Raw genomic sequence first — 19,917 nt, forward strand, 5'->3', positions numbered from 1 at the left:
TTTCTTCGACTACCAAGTACCGAACATAAACTGCATTATAAGTCCCATCATTGCTGTTTCTAGACTCCCACATCTGCCTACTTCTTTCCATCTCTGCTGCCACAACTAATTCAAGATGCCATCCTCCCTCACCTAGATCGCTGTGATTCAAAGACGTCAAGGACTTTGAGAACTCATAGTTCTGATGTCTATGATCTGGGATCTATGTCAGGGGTAGACCCCAGATCTGGGGTCTATGTCTGGGGTCTATGATCTTTTATCAGAATTTAAAAGTCAGAATTTAGCTGACATTTATTTTCACCATTCCTATTATCATTGCTTTCTTTTGTACTTGTCCACAAAGGGTCAGGAAGGACACTGATAACTATGTTTTTGTTTTTGTTTTTCTTTTTAACAGCAGCTTCAAAGACTTCTAGGTGAGGTTTGAAGTCAGTTCTGCCTTAGTATTTTATTAGAAGCAGAAAACTCGTCATGTTGGTGATTTTTTTGTATCTATAATTGTTTCTCTGACCTCTCTGCAACTAAATCTAAACAACATCCTTTTCCCACTTCTTGAGATTCTTCTCATCCTTCATAGGCACAAATCACTGACTCTGCAGTGTTTCTGGGTTCTCCAATTAGAAATCATCGTTCTTTCCCCAGTGTTCTTCAAGTACCTGTTTACATCTCTACTCTAGCGCATTGTGCAGTCCCTCTCATTTGATAGTTAATGATCCTATGTCTCCTGTCTCATTAGAAGGGATCTATTAGGTGTGAATATTTTCTCTAGTGCACAGCAGAACACATTATGCAGAGTGGGTCCTCCGCAGTTGTTAAATTGGATGGAACCATGGCACCACTGCTAAAGCTGAGGGGTAGCAGGAAGGGATCAGGTACTGAGTAACCTGTGGTCCTGTCCCTGCAGTGCCAGAACCTGGGGAAGCTGACTACTGTTCAGATTGGTCACGATAACTCAGGACTGTTAGCCAAATGGCTAGTGGATTGTGTCATGGTCAGAAACGAAATCACAGGACATACATACAGGTAAGTAAATGTCCTTGGGAGCTCAGGCTTCTTTTAAGACTCTTTAGACAAGAAAAGGTTTGAGAATTATTTTCATTCCAAAGCTTTCCCGCTGCCTTCTGAATTTTGGTTTAGTTTTTTGGGTGGTTTTGTTTATGTCATAACAAAATTGTGTTATTTTGTTCCAAATACAAAATTGTCCCCAAAATACTTTTAAGAAACTGATTGTGTTTGCTGCTAATGCTTAGTCCACAAGTGTTGAAAATGATTGGTGGAAGTCTGATTAAAAAAAAAAAAAAGGAAACAAAAAAGAAGCTTAAAATAATGTCAGTAAGAGGAAAGGGTCTTTCAGATGCTCCTGGGCAAAGCCAGCACTCTTCTTTGAGAACATTCTCCTCTTTTCTCCTGTAACTTAACTCCCACATTAGCATCTAGTTTGAAGATATTGTTGTTGAAACTAACCCCAGAATTTTAATACAGACGAGGTATGAGAAAATATTAAAGAATTATTTTAATTTGATGATAACGATTTATTCTCTTTATATAAGAGAGAATATCTTTAGTTTTCAGAGACTCATACTAAAGTGCTTGGGAGTAAAATGTCCTGTTGTTTGTAATTTACTTTAAAATACTTTTAACAAAAAATAAAAATGAAGCATATGGCAAAATGTTATGTTTAAGTCATGAGGAATAGGGTGTCTCTTATCTTTTCTACTTTTTTATGTGTTTGAAATTTTTCATAATGAAAAAAGCAACCCACAGGCCCTAAAATGATGGGCTTCACCCATGGTGCCATTTAAAAATTCTAATTAAAGCTAGTAAGATATTGGTGATTCTGAAGTTTGTTTCTGTCCTACCAGGTTCCCATGCGGGCGGTGGCTGGGGAAAGGCATTGATGATGGAAGCCTGGAGAGAATTCTCATTGGAGAATTGATGACATCAGCAGCAGATGAGGATCTAGTGAAGCAGTGTCGGACTCCACCCCAGCAGAAATCACCCACCATGGCCAGGAGACTAAGCGTCACTTCACTGACAGGAAAAACTACCAGTAAGTAGTTTTTTTATTTTCCAGTGCGTCATGTTGCAGGCATCATGTAGCCATTTCATAGAAAACTGTTGTATTAATGAATTACGGTAAGGAGATTGAAAAGAAAAAAGCTGAGGAAAATTAATTTGAGAGAAAGGCTTTAAGAGTGGGGAGAGAGGGCTTCCCTGGTGGTGCAGTGGTTAAGAATCCACCTGACAATGCAGGGGACACGGGTTTGAGCCCTGGCTAGGGAAGATCCCACATGCCGCGGAGCAACTAAGACCGTGCGCCACAGCTACCTAGCCTACACTCTAGAGCCTGCAAGCCACAACTACTGAGCCCGCGTGCCACAACTACTGAAGCTCATGCACCACAACTACTGAAGCCCGTGCTCTGCAACAAGAGAAGCCACCACAATGAGAAGCCTGCGCACTGCAACGAAGAGTAGCCCCCACTCACCACAAGTAGAGAAAGCCCACGCGCAGCAACAAAGACCCAATGAGGCCAATAAAATAAAATAAATTAATTTAAAAAAAAAAAAGAATGGGGAGAGAAAAAAGGAGGAAAAATAAAGCAGGACATTAACAAATAATTAAAAGCCCCTGAAGAATTTAGATGCTAAAATCCAACAAAAACTGCCTGCTTCTGTTTTAATTAAGCTTTGGAAGTATGAATAAATAATATCTTGCCTGAAACTTAAAGGAGGAATAAGGACAGTTACATGTTACAGTACTCCCACATCTAGTTATCCAGAGCCCCTTTTTCTAAGAGGAATTCTAAAAATTCCTCTCCCTACCCCACCCCCAACTTCCTGTAGAAGTGATAAAACAAAATACTATAAAAAAGTGAATTCTGTGGATAGGATACTATGTTCATATGCCATTTTGAATAGTACAATAAACTTCTAATTTATATTAATGTGGTCTTTAATAGGCTGAATAATGTCTCCCAGGGGTATCAGATTTTAATCCCTGGGATCTGTAAATGTTACTTTATTTAGAAAAAGCGTCTTGGCAAATATAATTAAGTTAAGGAACTTGAGATGGGGAGATTATCCTGGATTACCCAGGTAGGCCCTAAATGCAATCACATGTATTCTTCTAAGAGGGAGGCAAAAGGAAATTAGACACACACAGAGGAGAAGACAATAGAAAGATGGAGACAGAAATAGAAGTGATGCGGCCACAAGCCAAGGAATGCCAGAGCCACCAGAACTTGAAGAGGCAAGGAGCAGCTTCTTCCACTGAGCCTCCAGAGGAAGTGCAGCCCTGTCCACACCTTGACTTCTGCCTTTGGAATTGTGGGAGAATAAATTTCTGCTTTTTTACGTTACCAAATTTGTGGTAACCTAGTACCAGAACCACAGAAAACTAATAAAGAGGCAGTATGATTTAGTGAAATATCACAGAAGTTTATCAGTGAAGTGGTTTTATTTCAGTTTATAGACAGTAACCATGAGTAGAATAAGAGGTCCTTAGTTAACTAACAAAGCAGCTTCCTTAGCTATTATTATTCCATATCCATTTCTTAGTACATAGTAATATATTAGCTATTAGAATGATACAGTCTAAAATGTAAAATTATTCTTTCTCAAATGATTCCCTGTATTCATAATTCTTCTCTGCCTTCAGAAGTAAACTTAACACACACACACACACTAGAATAGCTAAAATAAGGGTAGAGAACAGTGGAATACTCATATATTGCCAGTGGGAATGCAAAAGGAAAAACCATTTGGCAATTTCTTTTAAAGATATACACATACTAACCATACACTTGACCCAGCAGTCCCACTCTAGATATATACCCAAAAGAAATGAATACATATATCTACACCAAGACTTGTACTCAAATGCTGCTAGCAGCTTTATTCGTAATAGCCAAAATGGAAACAACCCCAGTGTCCACCAGCTGGTGAGTGGAGAAGCAGATAGTGGTAGATCTAGTCAATGGGATACTATTCAGCAATACTGTGGATATATCTAGCATCACGGATGAATCAAAACTATTATGCCAGGTGAGAGAAACCAGACACAAAGGACCACACACTATATGATTCCATTTGTATTAAATTCTGGAAAAGCCAATATAATAACGATGAAAAGCAGATCAGCAATTGACAGGGGTTATGAGCTGGGGAAGGGGATTGACTGAAAAGGGGAACGGGGAACTTTTTGGGTTGATGGAAATTTTCTATATCATGTTTGTGGTGATGGTTATATGTCTATACATCTGTCAAAACTCATCAAATTACACACTTAAAATTGGTGAATTTATTGTATGTAATACCTCAGCTATGCTGATTTAAAATCAAAAAGTGGATTTCAGTTCAGTCCTTCCAAATTATTACAACTTGTGAATCAGTCCAATTTTATGGGGTATTAATGTTTTGAGAGGCCTTATCCCCCACTTCCAGTCATATTTTCTTTCTCAGTAAGCAGAAAATTTTAAATAATGTGAAACTCAGAGATGGGTACGGTGGTGTTTTTTTCACAGTGTGTGTAAGGTGATATTTAGAGAACTAAACATTTTAAATTGGTTTCAAAGTAATGCTGATCAGCACAGGGTTCATTCGAAATGAATAAAAGCTTGCAACATAGATCTTCATGTTTAAAAGAGAAAGGTACAAGTAAAAAGATTACTAGGAGCTGGAGATGACACAGTATCAGTCCTTCAATTATAAGAGGTTTCCATTTTAACAATTTTTTTGCATTGGTATAGAGAAAACTTACTTGAGTCTTACCTGGAAAATGTCTTATGCAAGAAATCCTCCAGCAGTATGAATTTAAAGAGTCTTAAATTCTAGACTGTATAGCATGTCATTTATAGTGTGATACGTGAGTTTAAGAGTTAATCACTACAAGAAAAGACCAATTATTTAATTTTTCTCTTGTTACTTAGTTCTATCCATGGATGAAACCTGTTTACCACCTTTTTTTCTTTTCCGTCTTTTTCTCCTTTTTTTTTTTTTTTAATCATTCTTGGGGTTTGGGAGGCAAAGGTGCTTTAGATTCCATTCAGGAAACCCACCAAGCTCTCCCTCAGGAAGGGGGCCTAGGTCAGCAAGTACTGGCTGAGAGAATGAAGCAGTGCCCAGATGGACTAAGTGGCCAGAAAGAAACAGTTCTGGGCTTCGAGGCAGGGTGTCCCCATGTACCTGGCATCTTTAAACATATACCCTTTACTTTTAAGACAACAGCAAAGCACACGATCCAAATTAGACATTCAGAGCTCCAGAAGCCTTAGTCTGTGCCTACTAAGGACTCGGAGGTAGGTGGGATAAGGGGTACCTGAGGAATGATGCTGTGGGTCTTTCCCACCTCTCTCCTTAGATCTGAGGACTAGTAGCACTTTGTGACAGGCACCATGCCAGATGATTTACATGTAATATCTCATTCACTTTTCCCTGTGACCCAAGAGGTGTGTGTTTTCCCTGTTATAGATTGAAGAAACTCAAACTCAGAGGAAATTAGATAATTTGACCAAGGTTATGGATTGCAAGTGGTAAGGCTGGGATTTGAATCTTGGGGGTCTCTTGGTTTCTACTCCATTGTGCCAATATGCCTCTCCCTTGGCCAAACTGGCCAAGGCAAGTTTCACGGAACCCTGACAAGCCAGCCTGCTCTGGTAAAGTGTTTCCACCACAGGCAGGCACAGTTGATGTCCTATAGTACTTTGGTTTATTTCCCTTGCATGAGAATTCAGCCATTATTGATTATTTTTTAGAACCCAATGCTGGACAGATCCAAGAAGGAATTGGAGAAGCTGTGAACAATATCGTGAAACATTTTCACAAACCTGAAAAAGAGGTATGATGGGCTATAAAACTTAATATGGTAGGATTTTAAAGCTGCTTTATACATGATACATAAGGCAATAAAAGGTGCTTTAATTTTCATTTGTAAGCTTTCTAATAGCCACAAAAAATGCTTCATTGCTACTCTCAGCACTTGTTCCTCTAGTATTTTTCTTAAACATCGAGCAAGAGCTTATTCTCCGGCACTGTGTGTTGCGCTCCACAGAGAGGAAGCCTCACTGTGTTGCTGTGTGGAGAGAGTGGCTTAGTTGCAGCACTTGAGCAAGTTTTCCACCATGGCTTCAAATCTGCTCGCATCTTTCACAAGAACGTCTTCATCTGGGACTTCATAGGTAAATTAAAGCTGGTGTGTGGTGTTATAAGGTCATCAAAATGTTTCTTAGAAAACTCAAACTCAGGAATTGGAGTGAATAAGAGTTAGTGATAAGGGTGTATGTTTTTAAAAGTAAATATCAAATAAGCAGTATCTGTGCTTTTCATTCAGTCAACAAATATATATAAATGTCCACAGTATTCTAAGCAGTATTCTAGATGCTCAAGATATACATAAAGATAAAAGTAGACAAAACACAGAAATTCCTATGGTTGACAAATTTATAATCTGGTAGGGGCAAACCATACACAAAAACATAACAGATATGCAATTCATCTGATATATTGGAAGGTCATCGCTGATCCGGAAAAAAATAGAGCAAGGTGAAAGGAAATGGAGTGGGGGCACTCTTTTAATTGGGGTCCTTATAGACTTCGTTGACAAGGTAACATTAAGCAAAGACTTCAAGGAAGTGAGCCTTGTGAATACGGGGAAGAGGGCACTGGAGGCTGAAAGAAGGGCCCCCGGCAGAGCAGGGTGGGGCTGTGCTTGGCCTTGCATGGAGCAGCAGGGATGTTGGTGGGACCAGAGCAGAGTGAGGGAGAGGGGCTGGGATTGGGAGGAGAGGGTGTTTACTGCCAGAGCCGGTTGTGGAGGGCCTTCTAGGCCTCTGGAAGCACATTGTTCTTTGTACTGAATGGTATGGGAAGTCCCTGGAAGGCCTGGAGCTAAGGAGTGACATCATATAATCTATGTTTTAAAAGGATCACTCTAGTTCCCTGCTGTCCAGTATGGTAACCAGTAGTCACGTGTGGCTATTTAAATTGGCTTAATTTAAATTAAGTTTAACATTCACTCCCTCAGTCACACCAGCCCTACTAGTGGCTGTAGAATTGGACCTTGCAGATGTAGAATATTTTCATCATCATGGAAAGTTCTACTGGAATGTACTGCTCTAGCTCGCTAAACTTTGTATTCTTTATTTTGCTATGCAGGTTCTTCTATAATTCCCAGTTTCTTTAACAGGGAGATTAATCATTTCATGTTTATAAATAAGGCCTGGATGAAGTAGTTGATTTTATCCAATAACTTTTAGACAAAGAAAGGAAAGTTGACAGAGCTAGGCCCCCTAGAGTGGGTTGTTTTTTTTTCTTTTGGGATGCATAGACTCTTACTGCTCCTGCTTCTGATATGTATATACATAACTCTTCCTCAGATTTTTTTAAAAAATAAATTTATTTACTTTTGGCTGTGTTGGGTCTTTGTTGCTGCACACAGGCTTTCTCTAGTTGTGGCGCACGGGGGCTACTCTTCGTTGCGGTTCGCGGGCTTCTCATTGCCGTGGCTTCTCTTTGTTGCGGAGCACGGGCTCTAGGCACACGGGCTTCAGTAGTTGTAGCACGCGGGCTCAGTAGTTGTGGCTCACGGGCTCTAGAGCGCAGGCCCAGTAGTTGTGGTGCACGGGCTCAGTTGCTCCATGGCATGTGGGATCTTCCCGGACCAGGGCTTGAACCCGTGTCCCCTGCATTGGCAGGCAGATTCTTAACCACTGCACCACCAGGGAAGTCCCTCTTCCTCAGATTTACTGAAGCAGTTCCATTTCAAGGATTTTGTTGCGCAGTGTTAGCCAGCCATTCTATAACTAGAACAAAGGGCGCCACCTCAATGGCTACCATGTCTTTGCTACTTACTCTTAGAAGGCTCCAGTCTTAACAGACAAGTTCATGGGGTTTTTTTTCTTTGCTGTCAACTGCCATTTCTTGAAGGTATTCTAAAGAGAGTAAACTTTCCGACCATCTGGAATGCAGTCTAGATTAGAAAATAAACTCCTGGGAGCATATTGTTCTAGCGTGAAACATGGGCCTCTAGAATTTATTGTGAAACCAGGATAAAGTAATGGTTTTGGTTTTAGGACTGGCTATAATGCAAAGTGTCATTAGTATTTCCAGAATAAACCAAGTGATTCATCTTTTTTTATTTGAAGTATTATGTGTATTGTGATATGACTCTGACTTCCTTCTCCAGAGAGAGCAGTTGCTTATTTTGAAACAACTGACCAGATTCTAGACAATGAAGATGATGTCCTCATTCAGAAATCATCCTGCAAAACCTTCTGCCACTATGTAAATGCTATTAATACTGCACCCAGGAACATTGGGAAGGACGGCAAATTCCAGATTTTAGTTTGCCTTGGAACACGGTATTAAGCCAGTTCTTGACTTTCCCTGTCTTTGTCACATGTTGAGCAAGAATTTAGAAAAGATTATACCAGATCACGCCCCTTCCAAAGCTCTCCCGTGGGTTTCTTTTGTACCAAATTTTATGAGACTCGCTGTTTATTGGGTGCTTGCTATGTGTCGGGCAGTATGTTCAGTACTTCACGTACATTATCTTATTTAACCCTCCTGTTACTTCACCACCACCACTGCATGAAGTAGCAAGCGATATCCCCACTGTATAGATGAGAAAATAGAAAGTAGAAGAGGCACGGGTAAGTTAACAACCTTTCCCAAGGTCACACAGCTGGAAAGAGGCAGAGCCAAGATTTACACCTAGTCGCCCTCCAGAGCCCAAAGCTCTGAACCGTTACGCAGTACTGCACCAGAGGTGGGTGGGTAAGTAATAGGTAGATTGGTAGATAATTAGACACGCCAGCACATTCACACATATATATTTCCTGTATAGAGCTTGTATAGTGTGTATATGCTACCATGTTGCTTTAATTTTAATACATTGTGGAATTCTTACTATCTAAGCAATTCTTACTATGGAAAGTCTTCTCCTTAAGACAATTTCCTACCCCTTTCTTTTTTTAAAATGACGCTTAGGAGCTGTACACTCCATTAATTTTAAAACGGCTCTCAGAATTCTAAGAAATGAACCACATAGATCTTTAGAAGATGTTTTATCTGTGCAACGTTTGTTTTCTTCTAAACCCCTAGAAGCCCCAGCAAGAGGTGCAGGACGGCCCAGCTGCCTTGTCATGAAAGCTTAGCGAGAGGTGCTCAGTGAGGATGTCTTAGCTACTTAGCGACAGATAGCTCATGTCAGTTTAATCAGGAAACACTGAAGATTGAGATCCTGTCCTCCTGAAACAACTGGTTTACTGAGCTAAGTTCTGTATTTCTTCTTAATAAAAGCTGCCCAATTTCAGCTGTGTTTTTTAAAGTTCCTTTTGAGTATGATCCTTACCTCCTTTTATCTCTTTACCGTTCTGATTTATTAGACCAGCGCAACCCCTCTTTTGGTTTATAAAATCTACTTCATGTTTTTCTGCTTTGATTTTGTTCCTTACCTTGTAATGTTGTGTAAATTTAAAAAAAAAAAAAAGCGCTAGTCCCTACAATTAAATGGAAACTTTCTTCACAAAAGGTCAATATACTTTGGCATGCCTTGCCACAGATGTCTGATTAACATCCCTGTAAAAAAAGAATACAAAATGGCATTCTGCCTTTTTTTAAAGTGGTAGAATCAGAATAGAGAATTTCTTTAATACATCTAAGTCCTTATGGCCAACTTGCGCAGACCCACTTTTAGAACCTGATGGGTTTCCTCGTTAGCTTACACTGTCTCGTTACCTTATCTTTTTAACCAGTCATTATCCAGCTAGTTGACTTTGGTTTTGTCTTTGGTGACCTCAGAGCTTGGCTAGATTTTTCCCCATCCAGTCCCACACCCACACCTTCCCGTCGTCAAAAGCTCCAGTGTGTGCCTTGTTCTCCCGCGAGGGCAGCAGTGCTCAGGACTTGTTTCTGTTTGGGTCTGTAGGGATCGCCTGCTCCCACAGTGGATTCCGCTGTTAGCTGAGTGTCCTGCCATCACCCGAATGTATGAGGAGAGTGCCCTCCTGCGAGATCGCATGACCGTCAACTCCCTCATCCGCATTCTGCAGACCATCCAGGACTTCACTATAGTCTTAGAAGGCTCACTCATCAAAGGAGTGGATGTGTAACCCAATTAGCTAGAAACTCGCAGTCCAGACCCCTTGTTCCTGAGCCTTCCCCAACGACGGGGACCGATTTGGACTTGTCTGATGAGGTAGTGAGTCACTGCAGGGGGCAACACACCGTATCCCCCAATTTGAACAATGCTGACACTACAGACAAGGTAAAGTGCTGTATTGTAGTTCATTTGAACCTGGAATTTAGTATAAAATAGAGTATTTTCATGTGTTAGATGTGTGTAAATATGCTCTCTTCTTTGAGAAACTATATTACTCTAATAAGATAACTTTTCTTAGATTGAATATTCCTGTGACTTAAAATAAGTAGCTTAAAAGTATTGGGAGGTGGGGGGTGGGGGGAGGAGAAAGAGTGGTGCTAGTCAGGAAGAAGCCAGTAAACATGTAAATACAGTGCAACCCAGTGGGGCTTTTTTTTCCCTCCCGGTATAACAAAGGAACTCAGAATGCATTGTTATGTCGTAACCAGCCATCCTGGTGTCTGATCCTTTGTATTGTGAATGTAAACAGCTTTACCTACTGTAGGGGATGGTAGCCCTCACTTACAGCTTTTAAGTTTCACATGGTTTCATACATTTGAATTGAGCCACTTTTCCAGTCTTTTGGAAAAATTTTTTCCGTCAGCACAAGATATGATTCAAATATTTTAAATACTGTACCCCAGGAGCTTGGCTAAACTGGAAAGAGAACACACAAAGCCCTGAGAAGTGTGTTAACTTGTGGGATTATAACTTCTTTACACTTTGGAAAGATTAGCCTAGACTAACTTCATTCTTGGCATTTTTATTCTTGTTATTTGAGGTACTTTGGGGAGATGTGAATTTCAGAGTGTTGGCCTCATGGTCTTAAGAACTGCAAACGGCAATTTGATTCTGTACTTTTAATTTGGCCATCTCAACCCTGCAGTGGTCCCTTACCTCTTAAAGATAAACAAACACAAACACGGTCTTTGTTTGGTTCCAATCACCCGCCTCCCCTCTCCCGGTGCACATCCCCCCTCAGGAAATGGAAAGAATGTTTAAGAAGGAGGAGGGCCCTGTGTGGCTTGGAATGTTTTTGTGAAAGTATTTGTTGACCATGATAATGCAAATAACAGAAGAAGAGAGAAAGAATGAACCCTTTCTGGGTGTTTCAGGGCAAGCTTTATGTTCTTTTGTAAGCAGGGGTGAAAATGTAAAACAACTGGCCCAGAGAAGGTACGGGCCAGTACTGACAAAATGGAAGCGAAACAAGAGGCAACAATTTTAGGAGACCAAACATTGTCACTTTGCAGTTTGGTATTTTTTAAGGAAGTTAAATAAATTTGGTATTAGCTCGTTACCTTAAGTCTTCATCTTACGGTCAGTCCTTTAAGTCTAATTAGGCATTTGCATGTTGTTAGCAGGGAAATTACCTCAGCAGAGCTCCAGATTTTGTTCCCAGTTGTGGCTGAGAAGCAAAGCCATGGCCTCTCAGGACCCTTGTGAAATCTGAGGGTCCAGGCTTTAGCCAATAGCGTTGTTTACCTTTTTTCCTGGAAGAAGAAACTAATGAAACGAGTGCCTCACTCCCTTTATCAAACACTGTGTTCAGCCAAGGCACACGCCCTTTTAATACGGGACTGGGTACTTGAGGAGGGTAGGGAGGGTTGAAGGCAGCATTTAGAAACCCATGGAAAGGGTTTGAGAAGATGGTTCTGGGTGACCTGGGTAGACCAGGAATTTGTTTGCCTACAGCTGAAGCTGAAGTTTGTCCACAGTGGTGTGGCTGTTCCAGGGACATGGAAAGTCTGTTATGGGAGACATCCAGAACCTGTTGCACACTAGGCACTTACTGTTTCAGTGATGAGAAACCATAGCGTGATCCAATCCCGGATTTTGTCATTGTTACCTTTTCCAAAGGCCATGCTTCTGACACATTCTGGGCAAACAGAGAGATGGCTTAGGTTAGCAGGCTAGAATTGAGTCATCTAGTCTAGCCTTCTCATTTTACAGATGGGAACACTCAAGGGTCAGAGAGATTAAATACTTACCCGCACACCTGTGACAACACAGTCTAGAATTCATGTTTTTTATTACACCAGGCTGCATGAGACTGGCCTCCAAGGCATTCATATTAATAGTCTTTCTACCCTTGGTTTATTCATCCACCTATACAGGTAGCACAGGGATTAATATTCATTGTAACAAATTGTCCTTAAATTATAGAGAATTACACCTATTTTAAAAAGTAGGAGCAGGAATTCTCTGGCGGTCCAGTGGTTAGGACTCTCACTGCCAAGGGGCCGGGTTTGATCCCTGGTCAGGGAACTAAGATCTCACAAGCCTCACAGCGCAGCCAAAAAAAAAAAAAAAAAACTAGGAGCAAAATTGGATTTTGGACCTGTGAATAATACCGATACTTTAAAAATTAATACCTCCCAAAAGAGTTATACCTAAAGTTTCATCCCACTTTCTATTGTCTGACTATAGTAGTGAGATGACCAATTTCAAAAGAAGGAATCACACCAGAACTGACACATCCTCTAGAATGCTAGGCCCTTTAGAGTGGTCACCTTGGGAGTCCATATATGTATGCCAGTGATAAAGCCAGTGCTCCAGACACCTGGGGGACCTCCTTATGAGCTGCCTGAATGACCTACAGCCCATTCTTTTGAATACTGCCAGTGATGGGAAATGGTGGCCTTTCAAAAGAAATTTAAAATTTGAAACAACAAAAAGTCCTTAGGTTACAAGTTGATGAATGAAAAGTAAAGTTTGGGGTCACATAAGAAACACAATTCTAAAGAAATAAGACTTAGTTCTTACATGGCTTATAACTACCTTTGAGCCAATATCAAAATATTTTGAGCGGGACAGTAGCAGAATCCTTAGAATAAATGTACATAGCCTTCTAAGCTAACTTCTGAAGGTCATTCAGAAGTATACTTTCTGCTCTGTTAACACTTTATTTTTTTTTCCTGTTAATACTTTAAATTAGTATATTGCTTTATCATCACACTTCAAAGTTAAAGTACATAAAAATCAATTTTGTAATTGACCTTTTTTTTCTCAAAATAAATTAAAAGTAATGCCTGGAATCATAATTAGTATTTTCACATAATAATAGTTAAGAAGAAATTGTTTTAAAATTAACTTGCCAAAAATATTATCTCTTGAAACATTTATCTTCCAAGTGTTTTTCAAATGTCCTGAAACTCCTAATATCAACCTTGGTGACATAGTAGCATTACACCGACATTGGTATTATGTGTGAGACCCTGAAGCTGTGCCCTGTCTGGGGGCTTACCAGCGCCTTAATAATGACTGAGGCTCAGTGTGGAGTAGTATAAAGTAGGGTTCTCAGTGGAGAAAAATGGGCTGCTGAGAACAAAAGGAAGGCCTCCCAACCTTATCCATCCTCTTTCCCACTGGGGGCAAGAATTTGATAGAAGAACCTAAAGCTTGCAAAAGTTTATGATTTCCCTCTAAAATTTATTTTAAATATTTCACACATTTTGTACCTTTTGTAACACTATGGTATTTACTTTAACATGGTTTTTTAAGAAATCATTTTAATGAACTTCTGTCACACTATATGAATGATACAGGGGAAATACTGAATTGCTCGTATTTCCTTTTTTTGGCAATAAAGCACTGTAGTATGTAAATGTAAGTAAAAGAGGGATAGAGGCTATACATAACAGTTCATGTGTAGTAAATGGTGACACCTCTGAGATATTTTGAAACATGAGGCAACAGACAAGGACCTCAGATTCCCCAGGGAAATATTTATTTGACAGCATTGGAAGTGTAACTCTTAATGATGAAATAGCTTCTTTCTGCTAAGAATTATGATTTTTTCAGTAGATTTTCATTTTGAGAACTGTGAGTATTTTCTCTGTGAGGTTTACAGAAACTAGTCTATCTTTTTCACCATTCAAAAGGACAGTCTGAACCGTAGCTATTTACATTTCAGTATTAACACACCTTCACTGATTGAGAATGGAGTCTTGAGATCATCTCTACTTTTTTAAAGTGAATCAATCCTATTTCCAAGTCATCCGTGTCATTTGAAGTCCATGTTTCTTATATAAGTATTTGTTACATTACCTTTTAGTGTAAAAGGAGGCAGAAACAAATAATAAGCTACTAGGTCTCTTATTCCTGTTAAAATACATTTATAAATCTCTTGAATCAAACTGATTTCCAAGCTTTTTGAAGAGGGTACCGATGGAGTGAGATCAGAGTAATCCAAGGAGAACCTCATCCTATCACATCTTACTAGACATGATTGTCCTCTCAAGGACAAAATAAAGATTGGCTCCAGAAAGTTATCACATTGAGCAGTTAATACCAGAGTGAAAAAAAATCGTCAGAAACAGTCTCCTCATTTGAAGGAATCCAGGGTATCCTTGGGTTATGTGGGAGGGAATCACGCTTGACCCAATTACCTAAATGTATTTACATGTGGCCCAGCCTTTATTCCAAACACTAGACAGATCTTATTAAAAGTAGAGAGGTATGGTAAGAGTTCCTGTTGTCAATCAAATGAGGGTGTTAAACTTATAAAAAGAATTCTCTGTGTTACACTTGAACCATGTATAAATGTACCCTGTGTATCTTTTTTTTTAAATGAGCATTTCTGCATTTAAATTATATTGTTTTCTTTGTATTGTTAACAAAATGCATCAGAACTGGATTTTTTTTCTCATCTGAGCATACTTAAAATTTAAAGAGTATTGTGATATCAAGCACTTTAACATATGTATCAGAGAAACTGATGTGGGTTTTTCAGGTTTTGGAGTACATTTAAATATGACTTTTCATGCTTCATTCTTTACAAATAAAACTGTGGGGTTGATACTTTGTTTTGCATCATTTTTATAGAACCTTAATACCGAGCAGTTCACAGGGCAAGTGACTCCAGAAAGTAAAGGGATAAAACCATTATGAGAGAAAAAACTACATAAAACCATTATGTAGTAGAAATATAGCCTGCTGGGCAACTGGTTATCTAAAAGGGGTTAAAAAAAAAAAAAAGAACCCTACCTCACACCATACAGAAAGATCAATTAATTCTTGGCTTAACAACCTAAATGTAAAAGGCAAAACAAACATTTTTGAAGAAAATGTAGAATGTATTTATGAACTTGGGAAAGGGTAGTATTTAAACAAAACACTCAAAAATAACTAGATTTTTAGTCCGTAGCAAAAATGAAAGGCAGAGATTCATTGATTACCCACTATATGTTAAGCATTACTTTAGGTTAAGGACATAAAGCAGTTTAAACATACACATACATCAGATTCCTGCTATCATGGAATTTATATTCTAATGGAGGAGTTACACAATAAACATGACAAATAGGTAATACATATAGTAGTTAGATAATAACAACAAGCAAAGAAGAAGGATTGAAAGTATAGTTGGGACTGCTTAGAGATGGACTGCAATTGTAAATGGGTTAGCCAGGGAAAGCCTCACTGAAAATGGAGTTGTCTTTAGCAGAAATTGGAAAAAGCGTAAGAGAAACAAGTTTACAGGAGGAACATCAAGAGCTTACTTTTGGCAGTAAGTTTGGCATGCCTGATAGACATCCAAGTAAAGATGCTGATAGACAGTTGCACATATGGATTCGGAGTTCAGGGGAAGGTAATGGTGTGTTTGTCGGGGTCCAAATCAAGAAACAGAAATCACACAGCAATTTGAAAAGGGGTAGTTTAATGTATAGAACTATGTTAGAATTCTCCAGAGAAACAGAACCAACAGGATGTGTGTGTGTATGTATATGTATATGTATATATAGAGAGATTTATTTTAAGGAATTGGCTCACACAATTGTAGAGCCTTGGTGAATCCAAAATCTGCAGGGTAGGCTGGTGGGCTGGAGACCCAGGGAAAGAGTTGTAGTTCGAGTTCAAAGGGGTTTGACTGGCAGAATGCCTTCTTGCTCTATTAAGGCCTTCAACTGATAGGATACATTATGGAGGGTAATCTGCTTTACTCAAAGTCCACCAATGTAAATGGTTAGTCTTATCCAAAAAACACCTTCACAGAAACATCCAGAATAATGTTTGATAAATATCTGGGCTCCATGGCCCAGCCAAGTTGACACATAAAATTAACCATCACAGACTACTGTAATAAGAAATTGGAATTATGGACTATTTGCTATTAAGCAATGAAAAGAACTCTAAAGGATACAAGAATAGCATATATAGGAAGCAGCCACTAACCGTAGGGCTGAGGCAAGGCAAACCTAAAAAAGCCCCCTCCCCCTTAGGCTGAGAGTCAGACTTTTAATATTAAGAGGGCACAGCCATGGCCCACTGGATGGTAAAGAAGTTTACTGAGATGCTGCACCAGTGCCACTTGTTTGGAATCTGCTGTCAGGCACCAGGGAAACATCCATGGAGAGGTGGCATAGCCCAGAACTTGCTGGGAAACCACTGGAGAGGGTGCCAGGGAAGCCGTCCACTGGTGAATTCTATCAAAAATTTAAGGAAGAAATAATGAAAATTCTAATCAAAGTCTTCCAGAAAATGGATGAGGTATGTGTTAGTTTGCTAGAGCTGCTGTAACAAAGACTGGTTGGCTTAAACCACAGAAAGCTATTTTCTCACTATTCTGAAGGCTAGAAGTCTGAGATGAAGGTGTCAGCTGGATTTGTTTCTTCTGAGGCCTTTCCCTTGGCTTATAGATGGTCGTCTTACCTCTGTCTTTATATGGTCTTCTCTCAGTGCATGTCTGGGTCCTAATTTCTTCTTCTTACAAGGACACCAGTCATATTGGATGAGGGCCAACCCTAATGACTTCTTTTTAACTTAGCTCTTTAAATACCCTACCTCCAAATACAGTCACATTCTGAGGTACTGGGGGTTAGGACTTCAACATATGAATTCTGAGAGGACACAATTCAGCCCACAACGAGGTAATACTTCCCAACTCATCCCATGAGCCAGCATTACCCTGATACCTATATCAGACAAAGAAATTACAAGAAAAGAAAAATACCAAGAACTCTCATGAATGTAGATGTAAAAATTCTTAACAAAGTGTTAGTAATTCAAATCCAGTGATAAAAATGATATGTCATGACTAATTGGGGTCTATCAAGGAGAGCAAGGTTGGTTTAGCATTCAGTCAAGGAATATAATTCACCACAGTTACAGATTAAAAAATAAAAATTTATATGCTCATCCCAATATACACAAAAAATTTTTGACAAATTCTAATGTTCATTCATGGTTTAGAAAAAAAAACCCAAAAACTCAGTGGACTTCCTCACCTCAGATATACTGTGTTCATGGATCAGAAAATACTGAAAGTCATCTGCAAAAAACCTACAGCTAACATCATCCTTTATGGGGAAATGCTGAGTGCTTCCCCCATAAGATCAAGAACAAGGCATGGATATCCACTCTTAATACTTCTGTTCAACATTGTACTATAGTTTCTAGTCAGTGCAATAAGACAAGAAAAAAAAGGCGTAAAGTTTGAAAAGAAAGTAAAACTGTATTCACAGATGACATGATGGTCCATGTAGAAAATCCTATGGAATTTACTAAAAAGTTACTGATGCTAATAAGTGAGCGTATCAAGGTTGCAGGGTATAGAGTCAATCTACAAAAATCAGGTGTATTTCTATATGCAACAGCATTGCAGTGCAAATCTGAAATACTTGGGGATAAGTTTGACAAAAAATGTGTAAGACTTGCTCACTGAAAACTACTGAGGGAAACTAAAGAAGTCCTAAATACATGGAGAAATATAGTGTGGTCCTAGGTCAGAAGATTCAATGTTATTAAGATGTCAGTTCTCCCCAAATTGATCTATAGAGTCAATGCAATCCCATTCAAACTCCCAGCAGTCTTTTTCGTAGAACTTAACAAATTTATCCTAAAATTAATGTAGAAATGCAAAAGCCCTAGAAGAGCCTAAATAACTTGGAAAAAGATAAACAAACTCGGGGGACTTATATTACCTGATTTCAATACTTACATTAAAGCTACAGTGATTAATAAATACAGTGTGGGGAAATTGAAGTAAAGTCAGACAAATAGATCAATTGAACAGAACAAAAAGTATGGTAATAGACCCAAACATATATGGTCAATTGCTCAACAAAGTTCAAGGGTTATTAAGCGACAAAGAGGATAGTCTTTTCAGTGAATGGTCCTGGAACAATTGAATAGCTACATGTAAAAGAAATGAAGTTTGATCCACACCTCCCACCATATACAAAAATCAACTCAAAATGGATCATAGATATAAATGAAAATCCTAAAATTAAAAAACTTTGAAAGAAAACACATGGTAAATGACCTTGGGTTAGGCAAAGATTTCTTAGATATGAAAAAAGATACAGTCCTTAAAAAACATTGATCGAGACTTCCCTGGCGGTCCAGTGGTAAACAATCTGCCTTTCAATGCAGGGGACGCCGGTTCAATCCCTGGTCGGGGAACTAAGATCCCACATGCTGCAGGGCAACTAAGCCCACCCGCCACAACTACTGAGCCCGTGTGCCTCAGCTAGAGCCCACATGCCACAAACTACAGAGCCCACACCCTCTGGAGCCCGCGCATCACAACTAGAGAGAGAAAACCTATAGGCCACAACTAGAGAAAAGTCTGTGCACCACAAATACAGAGAAGCCCAAGCGCCACAAGGAAAGATCCAGCATGCCACAATGAAGATCCCGTGTGCTGCAAATAAGACCCAATGCAGCCAAAAATTAAAAAAAATAATAAATAAATATTTTAAAAATTGATAAATTAGACTTAACAAAAATTAAGGGGCTTCCCTGGTGGCGCAGTGGTTGAGAGTCCGCCTGCCGATGCAGGGAACACGGGTTCGTGTCCCGGTCCAGGAATATCCCACATGCTGCGGAGCGGCTGGGCCCGTGAGCCATGGCCGCTGAGCCTGCGTGTCCGGAGCCTGTGCTCTGCAACGGGAGAGGCCACAACAGTGAGAGGCCCGCGTACCGCAAAAAAAAAAAAAAAAAAGAATGTATGTATGCTTTTGTTTTTTCAAGTTTCAGACATTTATTAATCAGTGTAAATGCCAACACAATACACCAACGTGATTTCATGTATGTAGAGGGGAAATATTTCCTGGTTAATTAGAAAATTTTACAGATAACTTCTGGAACACCTTCATTCTAAGCAGCTTTATAGTCAAACATTTCATTTAGAAGTCTGGACCTTCTTTCTTCAGTTTGCTGTAATCCACATTCACTGAGTAGAATATATATTGATCACTGGGATTCAATTTCTTCTGGGTTCTGGGATATTCTTTCTGTTCCAAATGACTGAGCAATGCCAGATACAAGATATACAGTGCTGCTCCAGTACCTCCGGCTCCAATAAATACGAAGAAAGAAATCAAGCTTGTATGCTTCTTGGCCTAACCAAGGATCTAGTGGAACATATTTGTGGCAAAGGCCTTTGGCCTGAAAGGAGACGAGAACAAATCTGCCAGGCCCCAGATTAAGTAGTCTCTGCCCAAATGTACACTCTTTGTGGGACTTCTCTGGCGGTCCAGTGGTTGAGTCCGCACTTCCACTGCAGGGGGTACAGGTTCGATCCCTGGTTGTGGAAGTAAGATCCTGCAAGCTGTGGCCAAAAAATAATAATAATAATAACTTTGACATATACCTACCACATGATCCAGCCATTCTTTAGGTAATTAAATACTGAAGGGAAATAAAAGCATATGTATATGTCTACACAAATACTTACACATGAATGTTAATCACAGTTTTATTTGTAATAGCCAAAAACTGGAATCAACCCAATTGGCATCGACAGACAGATGAATGGATAAATAATTTGTG

At 39.5% G+C, this 19,917-nt stretch overlaps 1 protein-coding gene and 1 pseudogene across 2 annotated transcripts in view; one reads left to right on the forward strand and one right to left on the reverse strand.

Moving 5' to 3' along the window:
- Positions 1-14,937, forward strand: part of DENND5B (DENN domain containing 5B) — a 211,543-nt gene extending 196,606 nt beyond the window's left edge. For both annotated transcript variants that reach the window (XM_060305969.2, XM_060305970.1), the window contains 6 exons: positions 905-1,023; positions 1,863-2,050; positions 5,756-5,838; positions 6,052-6,178; positions 8,185-8,359; positions 9,928-14,937. In XM_060305969.2, coding sequence (XP_060161952.1) covers positions 905-1,023; positions 1,863-2,050; positions 5,756-5,838; positions 6,052-6,178; positions 8,185-8,359; positions 9,928-10,111 — 876 coding nt within the window. In that variant the 3' untranslated portion in view covers positions 10,112-14,937. The remainder of the gene's footprint in view (positions 1-904; positions 1,024-1,862; positions 2,051-5,755; positions 5,839-6,051; positions 6,179-8,184; positions 8,360-9,927) is intronic.
- Positions 14,938-19,271: 4,334 nt separating this feature from the next.
- LOC115839127 (cytochrome c oxidase subunit NDUFA4 pseudogene) lies at positions 19,272-19,511 on the reverse strand (annotated as a pseudogene).
- Positions 19,512-19,917: the final 406 nt, after the last annotated feature.

Source organism: Globicephala melas, chromosome 10 (genome assembly GCF_963455315.2).
Source record: "Globicephala melas chromosome 10, mGloMel1.2, whole genome shotgun sequence".
NCBI lineage: Eukaryota > Metazoa > Chordata > Mammalia > Artiodactyla > Delphinidae > Globicephala > Globicephala melas.